This window comes from Penaeus japonicus, unplaced genomic scaffold, assembly GCF_977035675.1.
Source record: "Penaeus japonicus unplaced genomic scaffold, GWHDUDI00000001_assembly GWHDUDI00000026, whole genome shotgun sequence".
Lineage (NCBI taxonomy): Eukaryota > Metazoa > Arthropoda > Malacostraca > Decapoda > Penaeidae > Penaeus > Penaeus japonicus.
In genome coordinates this window covers 15,123,190-15,135,349 of record NW_028234428.1, presented here as the reverse complement: position 1 = coordinate 15,135,349, position 12,160 = coordinate 15,123,190, and the positions used below count along the sequence as shown (strand labels likewise).

At 38.6% G+C, this 12,160-nt stretch overlaps 1 protein-coding gene across 1 annotated transcript in view; it reads left to right on the top strand.

Moving 5' to 3' along the window:
- Positions 1 to 735: 735 nt before the first annotated feature.
- LOC122248461 (uncharacterized) overlaps positions 736 to 12,160 on the top strand; it is an 11,784-nt gene continuing 359 nt past the window's right edge. The window contains exons 1-3 of the mRNA XM_043008475.2: positions 736 to 1,314; positions 10,413 to 10,496; positions 12,099 to 12,160. The exon at positions 12,099 to 12,160 is cut by the window's right edge and continues 359 nt beyond it. Of these exons, the coding sequence (XP_042864409.1) occupies positions 1,211 to 1,314; positions 10,413 to 10,496; positions 12,099 to 12,160 (250 nt within the window). The 5' untranslated portion in view covers positions 736 to 1,210. The remainder of the gene's footprint in view (positions 1,315 to 10,412; positions 10,497 to 12,098) is intronic.

Sequence of the window (12,160 nt, the reverse complement as noted above, 5' to 3'; positions counted from 1 at the left end):
AGAGTCAGGAAATGATTAGTAATAAGATATGGTTATCGTTATCGTTATCATTTCCTTTGGAATTATTACGCGCAATATCTATTTGCGTCTTTTCCCTTCTCTTTCTCTTTGTTTCTATCTGCTTACTTAGTTTTCCTTCACTCTCTCTTTGTCTTTGTCTCTTTCTGTATGTCTGTCTGTTTCTCATAGTCTGAATATATTGTCCTTTACTTCTGCGTAGTTTCATAACACTCCTCTACAAATAGTTTATCTTTCTGTGAGATAATGTATCATGGTCGAAATTATTATCTTAATGCTTATTTTATTTAATATCCTGTCCCTCTATCTTTTATATTGCTTCCTGTTTATTCATGTTTTGGTTTATCTTCCACACACTGCTTTTCTACTTAATTTTTCTTTATTTCTATAAAAATGGCTATCCCTTTGTCTTTCTTTTTTTTTCTCTCTCTTCTACCTCTGTTTTTCCCTCTTTTATTTTTTCTCTCTCTCTGCATTCTAATCTTTCTCTTTGTATCTCTCCTTCTCTTGGCAACGGATTTTCCCAAGCTTTTGTTCTAACTAATTAATGTGCGCTGATACTTACTTTTTCTACTTTCGTATTGCTTGAAATTCTATTTAAAAATTCCCTCCTGTGGGTACTGTCAGCTATATGCACCTGTTACGCTTCTTGCAGGGGATGATGTCCTGCATTGTCACGCTCACTGCAGGGCCCCTGTTACCGTCCTCTCACCTGCCAGGAAACTGCCGATGGAAGGTCAGCCGCGTGGTAGAATGTAGTTCTTTCCTTCGTGGAGAGTCGTTCTTCTAGTGCATGAGTATAGCGTTGCGTATCCTTTGCTCCTTTTCGTGATAGTTAGGCCCCGCTTCCTCCCAGGGGCTCGAAGGGGGCGGAGCTAACTACCGCCGCGGAATCCTCGAACAACCTCTTGCCAACATCTTACTACCCGGTCCTCGTTCGCTCTACGAGATAATTAACGACTCTAAATGATCATTCGCATATCCCTATACCATCGCCGATTTCCAAAACGTGTTCATAATCCGGAAACACATCAAACGACGCGTTATTTCACGCTGAAAAATCCCCCACTCTCTTAATCGAAGTGCCCGACGATAAGCTAAGGAACCCGTGCACGTTAAACAATCTGAAAAGGGAGACGAAGGACAGTGGATAATTTAAAATAATCTCCGAGCGAGCACCTGGTGCCACCGGATGCCAAGAGTGCCTCCAGCGGGGCCGGTGAGCCAAGCAGGGCCGTTCGCATCACCAGTTGGTCTCTGCCAGTCTCCGAGAAGAGTCGCAACCATGAGGAATAAGTAAGTCAGAAGATAGATCAGTTACCCCTTCACTCACTCACACACAGAACCTCTGATTCGTTTTCTATGTTCTTGACCGACCGAAGTGTGATGGCAAGTGATGATAATGATGATGATCAGATTTCCAAACACAAAATTTGAGAGGAAAGAAGTCTTCTTTTGAGTGTGTTTTCTCTTGCGAGGAATAGGATGTGGAAAGAAAGAACTGTGCGGCGGACAGCGTTTAATTAACTGAAAAGGATGCGCGTTAGGGTGCGGCTATGACGAGAGAGTATATAATTAGTGACGTTTTGACATTTTGATTTGGATTGGAGCAAATTGGAGCAAATTTGACACTCAGAGGCTTTTGTTTCTACGACTAGCTTATATTTCATCATATTCGTATATTCAAACCTCAAAGAAGTCACCAATTCAACTCGTTTCCAGTTTTTTTTTTGAAAAATATTTGTGAACATTGCGTCTCACTTTTTTTTTTTTTTAACTCTTAAACACGTGAAAGGAAACCGGGGAGTGATAAGCTTTTGACTCTCAGGCGCTGACCATACTTAGCCATCGCGGAGAAAGAGATAAGAAGACGTGTCTTTTTTATCTGAATGACGTTACAGAATGAACGAAAGGATAGATAACAAAAAAGTAAGACTAAAGGCTATAACGAAAAAAATAGTAAAATTTAACCACACCCCCCAAAAAAAAAATAATTATTACTATACATCCCACACACACCTACACAATAGATTTCCATCCCTTTAATACCACCTCATCGAAACGCATTATAATCTTCCATTTTTAAACTCCTTCAAGAAACAATCACACTTGCGGAAAACAAAAGAATGTGCTCACGCGGGGCTTTCACGTGCGCAGCCAAAGAAAGCTATTCTTGTAGACCGCAGCTGCCTCACATTAGACACTGCACCCACGTTGCTCATTTTGATATAAATACATTAATTAAGCATGTTGATAGTGATCCTTGATCCTTGTTAAATGTATGTGGGTTTAGTTTGTGAGTTGTATTTTTCGATTTCGAGGTGTTTGGTTCATGATAGAAGAAGGATATTGTTATTTGGATTTTTTTTTATTGAATGGCGAATGACAAGGGATATATTGATAAATAATCAATTGTGATGAGTTTTACTCTTAAAGATAGATACAACATGCACTTCAGCGCGTTTTAAATATACATAATAGGCATCTATTCCGAATAGATGGAGCATTCGTATACAAAAAAGGATAAAAAAAGAGAAAAATTCAACAGATAAACAACAAAATCAACAAATCCATAACCATACAAACAAAACCCTTGCATCGCACGAATGAAATCACACGAATGAACAAGTGAACAAAGTGATACATCATGTTGGTTAACCTCACATGATACAAGTTTCCCGGATGTTCAAAGCGGGAAGCCAGCCAGTCATGCATATTTTTGATCACAGACAGGCAGACAGACGTGGGAAGGGATTGCTATCCTTTAGGAGTTTCATTTGTTCCATTTGTTCAATTTGTTCAATTTTGCAACAGATGGTAAAGTTTGGGGAATAGTTATTATTGTGTGTTTGAGTATCTAGTTCTGTTTGATTTTAAGTTGTCGCTTTTTTTCTTCTTATGTTTTGTCTTTTTAAAATTTTATATGTTGTATTTGCATGTGTCGTAAATAGATCTATATGCATAATTGAGGATATTGGGATAACGTGATGAAGTATAAATAAATAGAAAAACTTACCCTTGAGATTGATGTTTGTAAACGCGAAATTTCGTCCGAAAAAAACATGATAATATATTAATGGTGATCAATTGGTGATATTACTTATTTCATTAGGAATAGTATTATTACAACTATTACTATTATGATGAAACTGTCTCGATGAATGCCGTGATTTTGATCTTTAATCGGGTTTTGACATAGGGAATTTCTCAAAGCAAATATACAGTTTAAGATACTGCTTGTTGTACGTATAAAGATTTCAATGACAGTAAAAAAAAAAGATAAATGAATAAATAAATAAATAAAACAAAAAGAAAAAATGTACTTCTGAATTATTATTACTTTTTTCTTCTTCTTTTTTTATATTGTTAAAATAGTTTAGTCTTGAATTGATCTTAAACCCAAACTGACTGAAATGTTTTTTTCAGGTAATTACTGATTATTGGTTCTCAACTTTCACTAGAATTATTATCATGCTCGTGATTTATATCAAATTACCCAAGAATTTAGATATGCAAGATCTGTGTCTTTACTTTTTCCCTTTCTTTACTTTTAGTCTTTCGTTTCCTTTCATGATTATCACTGTTGTCATTCTTTCTTTAATCTTATCTTTTATTCAGATTGTAGATTCGCATAGTATCGTATTTTTGTTGTTGTTGTTGTTTCTTTATTTCTTTCTCTTTTGCTTTTGCATCATCATTAACTTTTCTTATTTACCCTTTCTTCTTCATCATTCTTGCTTGTTCATAGCCCCTTTGTTCCTCTCTCTCTCTCTCTCTCTCTCTCTCTCTCTCTCTCTCTCTCTCTCTCTCTCTCTTTCTTTCTCTCCCTTTCTCTCTCTCTCTCTCCCTCCCTCCCTCCCTCCCTCAGTTTCTCCCTCTTCATTTCTTACCCTCCCACCCTTACCCTCTTTATCTCCTTCGCTTTCGCCCTTTCTCTCACTCTTCCGCCTTTTCTCCCTATCTCTCAATCCCTTCCCCTTTTTCCTTATCCCTCTCTTTTCCCCCCGCCTTTTCTCCCCCCCTCCATCCCTTCCTCCCTCCCCCTATCCCCCTCTCCCCTCTTCCCTCGTTTTTCACCCTAGTTCTTTTTTTTCTCATCTCACTCAACACCTATCTCGGCCACGCTGTATCGGCCCTCTAGATCACCGAAGTCTCCGCTGTACCTTTCTCTCTCTCTCTCTCTCTCTCTCTCTCTCTCTCTCTCCCCTCCCTCTTTCGTCTCTCTCTCTCTCTCCCCTCTCTCTTGCGCGCTCCCCCCCTCCCTCTTTCGTCTCTCTCTCTCTCTCTCTCTCTCTCTCTCTCTCTCTCTCTCTCTCTCTCTCTCTCTCTCTCTCTCTCTCTCTCTCTCTCTCTCTCTCTCTCTCTCTCTCTCTCTCTCTCTCTCTCTCTCCCCTCTCTCTCGCGCGCTCCCCCCCTCCCTCTTTCGTCTCTCTCTCTCTCTCTCTCTCTCTCTCTCTCTCTCTCTCTCTCTCTCTCTCTCTCTCTCTCTCTCTCTCTCTCTCTCTCTCTCTTCGGTGTCTCGTGGCATGGGGAATCGTGCCAACATTTTGGGAGGGCATTCGCACTGCGCTAGATGGTGTGGTTCTGTGATGAGTATGGTGTTGAGATGATGCTAATGTGATGGTGTGGTTCTACGAGGTTGATGGTGATGTGATGGTCTGGTTCTGTTATGGTGTGTTGTGGCAAAGATGATTGTATGGTTCTATGATGTTTTGATTGTGCGATGGTGATTAATTAATGGGGAAAGAGAATGGCTGTTTGTGGTGATGCATAAACGTGCTTGATGGTGTGAGTGAGTAATGATGAATGATTGGTGGTTGATGGTGACTGATTGATAATGATGGTGAAGTATGGATTCTGTTACGATCAGATGATGGTGATAGCGAGTAAGTGATGATGGTGATGGCTAATGACTAATGGTGATGAAAGTGAATTGTTGAAGACGGTAAAGTTGTGGTGACTGATTGATGGTGTTGTGAAGGGGAATGATTGCCTTTTGTGATGATGCTGTCACTCATCGCTGTAATTAAAGCGTTAATGATGATTAAAACTTTTGTTTATGATAATATGATAATGTAATGATAATGATTATGCAAAGTATAATATTTGTTTACATTTGTATACAATTTGGGACTAACATAGCTTCTTAATCATAAAATAATCTTTAATGAGTGTTAAAAGATATATCTAATAAATGAATTACATTGCAAAAAAATATATAATTACATATAGAGGCTCCTTGAATTAGAAAGTTACATGAACGCTAACAAATATGTTAGATACACTAAAATAAGTGTACATCGTATTATAAAAAAATAAAAATATTTATTAGAGATGAAATTCTTAATAAAGCATCACCAGGAAAGCCTTCGTTAATAGCCTAAGGTAATAGTCATCATATTTATATATCCACCACGCTAATGCAAGTAGGCTTAGATAAGCTATCTCTTCAAGGAAGTGTTCCCCCTTCTAACCCCCCACCCCACCCCCACCGCCCACCGCCCCCAAACCGCCCACTCACCCAACCCTTAAGAAACATTTAGTCACTCCGCACTTTTTTTTTTGCTTATTTTTATATATATGTCAGTTTTTTTTTTTTTTTTTTTTTTTTTTGGTCGGTTAATTACCAAGACGAAAGAGGGTGGGGTCGGTGTTCGAATGCGTGGACGTTCGAAAATAGAACACACTATTAGACGCTGCGAATGTTTTTTTTTTAATTTTTTTTCTGTACTCTCTTTCTTAACTTGCTTTTAAATAGGGAGTTTTAAGTGGAGTCAGAACTAGGAAGGGTTCGAGTTTTATTTTTCTTTAAGCAAGGGTCTTTGAAGACGAGAGGAAAATATTTTGAAATGCGCGCTTGTTTGATTTCTTGCACGTGTTGGCAGTTAGTTTATTTTGATTATTATTATTATTTTTTTTTTTTAGAAATCTAAATTTCAATTCTAGATAAAAGAATGACTTTGTGAATTTCACATCAACAAACAAAGTATAGAATAAACACTTAAAAAGCAATTTGAAGGTGATGGTGGATCACATTACAATATATATATGTGTGTGTGTGAATATACATATGTATATATGTGTGTATGTGAGAGAGAGAGGGGGGGGGAGATAAAGGGAGAGAAAGAGCAAAAGAGGGAGAGAGTGAGCGAAAGGGGAAGAGAGAGAGAGAAAGAGAAAGGAGAGAGAGAGAGAAAGAAAGAGAGAGAGAGAGAGGTGGGGCGAGACCACGTGTGTATGTGTGTGCTAGGCCTCACACGTAACGAAAGTAAATTAGATATAGTGGGTATTTCCCAACCAAAGCTTTGGCAACTTATCAATAGTTTTGATTCAATATGTGTATTTCCGTCACGAACCCCAGAACCTGTAACCGCCAGCAGTGACAGACGGAAACTCCCAACGGTGAAAATAAATCACTGTAGCCTCACAGTGACTCCAAGAAACACCAGCATAAAACACCAGCATGAAACACCAGCATGAAACACGTAGCTCTTCTCATGACAACACACGATGAGGCATAGAATCGACAGGCGCCATTAGTCTAAATGACAGCACGCAGAGACCGATTCGCTTCTGTCATGCCGAGAGTAGATTAAACTTTTTTTTTTTATCCTAGGGTTGTCTATGTCTTTATAGACGGACGTTCAGGTTTAAATGGTTATCTGTTTTCGAACGAGAAGTTTCTTTTTGTATCTGCTGGTTTGATCATTTTCATTTCGTTTTTTTTTTTAGAGCAAGGGGGAACGATCTCTTTACGTACACACACGCAAGCAAACATACAAATACTATACATATATGTGTGCATATATATACATATTCATACATGAATATGCATATTCGAATGCATATATATATACATACATATTTGCTTATGTATATATATATATATATATATATATATATATATATATATATATATATATATATATATATATGTATATATGTATAATTACGTAGTACAAATCCCCATTAGATACATGCCAGATACCCTCTGCATTACCACGAGCTCGCACGCATGTGAGCAAGTGGCTCAATGTTGCAACTGCGCCGTTTGTGGTGCCCGGGATGCTTGGCCAAGATAAACAATGAATGCCCCACCGGCCTCCATCTCCCTCTCTCTCTCTCTCTCTCTCGCTCTCTCTCTCGCTCGCTCGCTCTCGCTCTTTCTCTCTCTTTCTCCCTCTACTTCTCTCTCGCTCTCTTTCTTTCTCTCTCTCTCTCTCTCTCTCTCTCTCTCTCTCTCTCTCTCTCTCTCTCTCTCTCTCTCTCTCTCTCTCTCTCTCTCTCTCTCTCTCTCTCTCTCTCTCTCTCTCTCTCTCTCTCTCTCTCTCTCTCTCTCTCTCTCTCTCTCTCTCTCCCTCTCCCTCTCTCTCTTTCTATCAATCGCTGCCTCTCTCTCTCTCTCTCCCTCTCCCTCCCTCTCTCTCTCTCGCTCGCTCTCTCTAGCTCTCTCGCTCTTTCTCTCTCTCTCTCTCGCTCTTTCTCTCTCTCTCTCTCTCTAGCTCTCTCGCTCTTTCTCTCTCTCTCTCTCTCGCTCTCTCTCTCTCTCTCTCTCTCTCTCTCTCTCTCTCTCTCTCTCTCTCTCTCTCTCTCTCTCTCTCTCTCTCTCTCTCTCTCTCTCTCTCTCTCTCTCTCTCTCTCTCTCTCGCTCGCTCTCTCTATCTCGCTCTCGCTCTCTCTCTCTCCCTCCCTCTCTTTCTCTATCCCCCCTTCTCCCCTCCTCTCCTTCTCTCTTTCCCTCGTACCGTCCAAAGATAACTTGACGTCTGATGTTTTCCCCGGGTGGGTGGGCAGGGCGCGGGGGGGTCGGAGGGGAGAGGATGGGCTTATGGGGGGGTCCTATCTGGGAAGATTGTTCGCCTGCCAGTAAAGTTCGCATTTGACAGCCGTCAAAGACGTCTTTAAAGCGGCCGTCAAGAGGTCAACATGCCAAGAATATTTTTTCGTTTTTGTTTTTGTTTCCCCGGATCAAGGGGGTCATTATGGCGTGGTGTGTTTGTTCTCGTATATTTTATGAGGTTGGGTAATAAAAAAAAAAATGTTTTTGTTACAAACGAGTGGAGGTTCGCTTGGGTGGGAACGAAAGTGTGTTTTCGCTCATACTGACAGCTAGGGAAAAAGTGGTATCGGCTCTGAGGGAGTGTTCGTGGAGGGAGGGAGAGAGAGAGAGAGGGAAGGACGGACAAGGAAAGAGGGAGGGAGGGAGTGTGTGAAAGAGAGAGCCAGAAGAGGGGAAGATGGGGGAGGGGGAGGGAAGTAATGAAAGAGAGAGAGAGAATAAGGGGGGAGGAGAGAGGGAGGGAGGGGGAGGGAAGTAATGAAAGAGAGAGAGAGAATAAGGGGGGAGGAGAGAGGGAGGGAGGGGAGGAAAGAGAGAGAGAGAGAGAGAAGGAGGGAAGGAGGGAGAGAGAGAGAGAGAGAGAGAGAGAGAGAGAGAGAGAGGAAGGAAGGGAGGGAAGGAGAGAGAGAGGGGGGGAGAGGTAAGGAGAGTGGGAAATAGAGATAGATAGATAGAGAGAGAGAGAGAGAGAGAGAGATGGAGAGATAGAGATATATATAGAGAAAGAACGAAAGAGAGAGACAAAGAAAAAGGAAAGAGAGAGAGCGCGGGCTAAAATAAAATTGCGAGAGAGGAACCTCGAGGAGCACCATATTTAGACCAGGCCTCTCTAAGCACCTTCGTTTGAGCGCGAAACTAGCCTAGCATAGACATGTACCCTTATGCTAGCAGGGAGAACACGTTTGGAAAATAAACAATACACACTGAACATGGGGGAATTGGCACTGATTATGGGCACTGGGGGACTGGCACTGAACGTGGGCACTTCGATATTGGCACTGAACCTGGTCACTGTGGGATTGGCATTGAACGAGATGCCGAGATGCCCCAAGATCCGTATTGAACAGGGAGGGATTCAGTGGAATTGGCACTGAACACGGACATTCGAATCTATTCAAGTTTTCCTTAGTTACTCTTCCTGACAAAGGCATCGTGTTACAACCATGTGCTCAACCTAATCACTGTGCACGAATCTTATGCATATCGCCAAATATGGCAATATAATTTGCAAGGTTTGTATTTTTATTGATAGGATATAAATGTATATCCTTGATCTGTCATTCTTAAGAAAAAAAAAATGGCCACCAATTATGTCAAAACTGACAACTTGAATGTCAATAAAATTGGTGGTTTTATACCTAAATTCCCGCGGTCTTTGAAATCACACTCACAAATATAGAATAAATGCGCAATTTGCTTATTTATTTGGAGCTTAAATCCCTAAGCAAAAATAGAACCGGAGGCTGAAAGATGTCTGAGAAAATATGGCATAAATTCGTCCTTTGATGTACCCGCTCCCTCCGGTTATTTTCAGATGAAGGTGCGAATGCGCAAATCTTTCAAAATCAAAATAAATGTGGGTATTTTACTCATTACCTTTATATATATATACTCTAAGAAAGGAAAAAAAAGAAGGAACATAATATATATAGATTATGGATAAGATATGTCTTCAAGTCCGTACATGCAGTATATTAATATTACGTAAAACACAGTTATTTAAGCATACAAGTATATACTTTATGTAAAATGAAAATAAAAATACAATAAGTGGTTCCATATATGACAAAACTCTTATTTTGATACAATTATTTCTGGAAAATCAAATCAATACATGAAATATTTATAGGAATCCTAGCAAAATTTTAGATAAGTGAAAATTTATGAGCACATTTAATAACGAATGATAATGACCGTAATGTGCATATATCACAGAGATATATATTTCAGTCTCGCCCCACAAATATTCTTGTCGCTAAAAGAATGTACTCTTGTATAAAATACTTTCTTGAGAATAAGTCGCTGAAGATTTCCTGATTATCTTCACCGCTAAAAAAAAAGAGCATTACTCAAGGATAAAAGTTATTTTCACGGAGAACAACAACAAGGCTACTTTCACAGTCACATTAAAGTCCACACATTCTTTCTTCTCTTTTTTTAAAGTGTATATTTAGTACAGTTGTTTTCACCGTCTAAACAAATGCCATCTACCGGCGCCAAGATGAAAGTACTTGAGAGTTTACGAATTTCCTTTGTACTTCTCTTGCCTTATTGTCCGCTATCTTTATATTTATTACCTAATTTACATTCTCTCTTCATATGCTTATCATATACTTATATATCCATTTACATATTTACGGAGTAATCCACATCTTTGTTTATTTTATTTTATTTTTAAATTTTTGTCTAACCATTTGCTCTCATCCATTTCTTTGTTTTTAGACCGACCCGCTCCTGTTCATCTCTCTATTCAGATATCCCCATCTTTATCATATATTCTTCTGTTTATTCGCAATTTACTCATCCCTGTGTCTTTTTCTCCTTGCTTCCCCAGGGCGCTGTTGTCTTTACTGATGGCCATGATGGTGCTGTTCGCACGCACCTCGGCCTGGGACATCTTCGATGATGATGATGACGAGTGAGTATTCTTTCATCGGGATCACAATTCAGATGATTTTTTTTAGAGGGGTCTTTTTAAGGGATTTTTTTTATTTTATATTAGGGGGATCACAATTCGGATGATTTTTTTTAGAGGGGTCTTTTTTTTAAGGATTTTTTGTTTTGTTTTTTAGGATTTTTTTTTATTTTTTATTAGGGGAATCACAATTTAGATTCTTGGGGGGTCTTTATATCAAAATAGGGAAATGGTCTTTTGGTAATTGGCCGTTGAGGTATTTGGTGATTGTTAGTTTAGAAATTGGCATGGTGTTTAAGTTGTCTCAGTTGGATAATTGTCATAGATAAGTCATAGATATTTATCTGGGTTTTAGACCTTTCTTATTTTTTTCCCTGTCTGTTAATTAGCTGTATGTCTGGTAATGTCTAGAGATTGATAACTGGTGTTTTAGACGTTAATGTTTGCCGTTTAGTCATTGCTGATTCAGTATATATACCAGTCAGATTAAACTCTTAGCTAATTGATAATGATCTTTCTTATTCTTCTTGGTATAATCATTTGGTTAATTAACCAATCAAAGAGTGTTAATCAATAGCTTAATCCTTCATAATTGATGAGTTAACCCTTGATAATTAGTTTTTTATTCAGCCATAGTTAATTATGGTTATAACAATAATTATATAATTATAACAATAATTATTGGTAGGCATATTAGTTGTGGTACCTATGATGTGTTAGATGAATTTCAATATTGAGGGATTATTTTATCTTTTAATTCAGGTTAATTTAGTCGGTGAAGTTTGATGTTATCAATACTGATGGATAGCATTTTGATTGATTTTGGATTTATTCGGAGATTCGGGGATTTTAGTGAATTCATTGGTATTTTGAATTTGCTGATAGGTTCTTGTGTGTAGTATAAGTTAACTTTCTTCTTTTCTTTTTAATATTTCGTATTTGTTGAATGATTTGTTGTAAGTAGATAGATGGAATAGATAGACGGGTAAATGAGGTAAATGAAGTAGATGAGAGAGAGAGAGAGAGAGAGAGAGAGAGAGAGAGAGAGAGTTAAAGAAATATAGACAAATAGATAAATAAAGTGTTAACCATACTTGTAGATAAATAAACAAATATAGATATAAAGAAGATAGAAGATAGAATAAAAATTAGGGGAAAAGAAGTAGAATAAAAAAAATAGACATACATTAGTAGAATAGAGAAAGACAAGTTAAAATTAAAGAGAGAAGAAGGAGGAATAATGGAATAGATAGAGAAAGATAAAAGAAACTATTGGGTATAAGAGATAACCGGCGGATATAGAAAGAAGTAGATAGATTGTGATAGATAGATTGAGATTGATAGATAGAGAAAGATAGAATAAGATAAATAGATTGATATTGATAGAGAAACATAGATAGAGAAAGATAGATTGAGAAAGGCAGATTCAGAGAGAAAGAGCGAGAGAGAGTGAGTGAGTGAGTGAGTGAGAGAAAGAAAGAGAAAGAGAGAGAGAGAAATAGAGAAAGAGTGAGAGAGAGAGAGAGAGAGAGAGAGAGGGAAGGCAGAAAGAGAGACGCCACATTTCATCTTCAGAATTATTTATCTTGTCCGCATCTTCTACAGTGATGATGATGATGATGACGACGACATTGATGATGATGGTGATGATGACGACGATGATGATG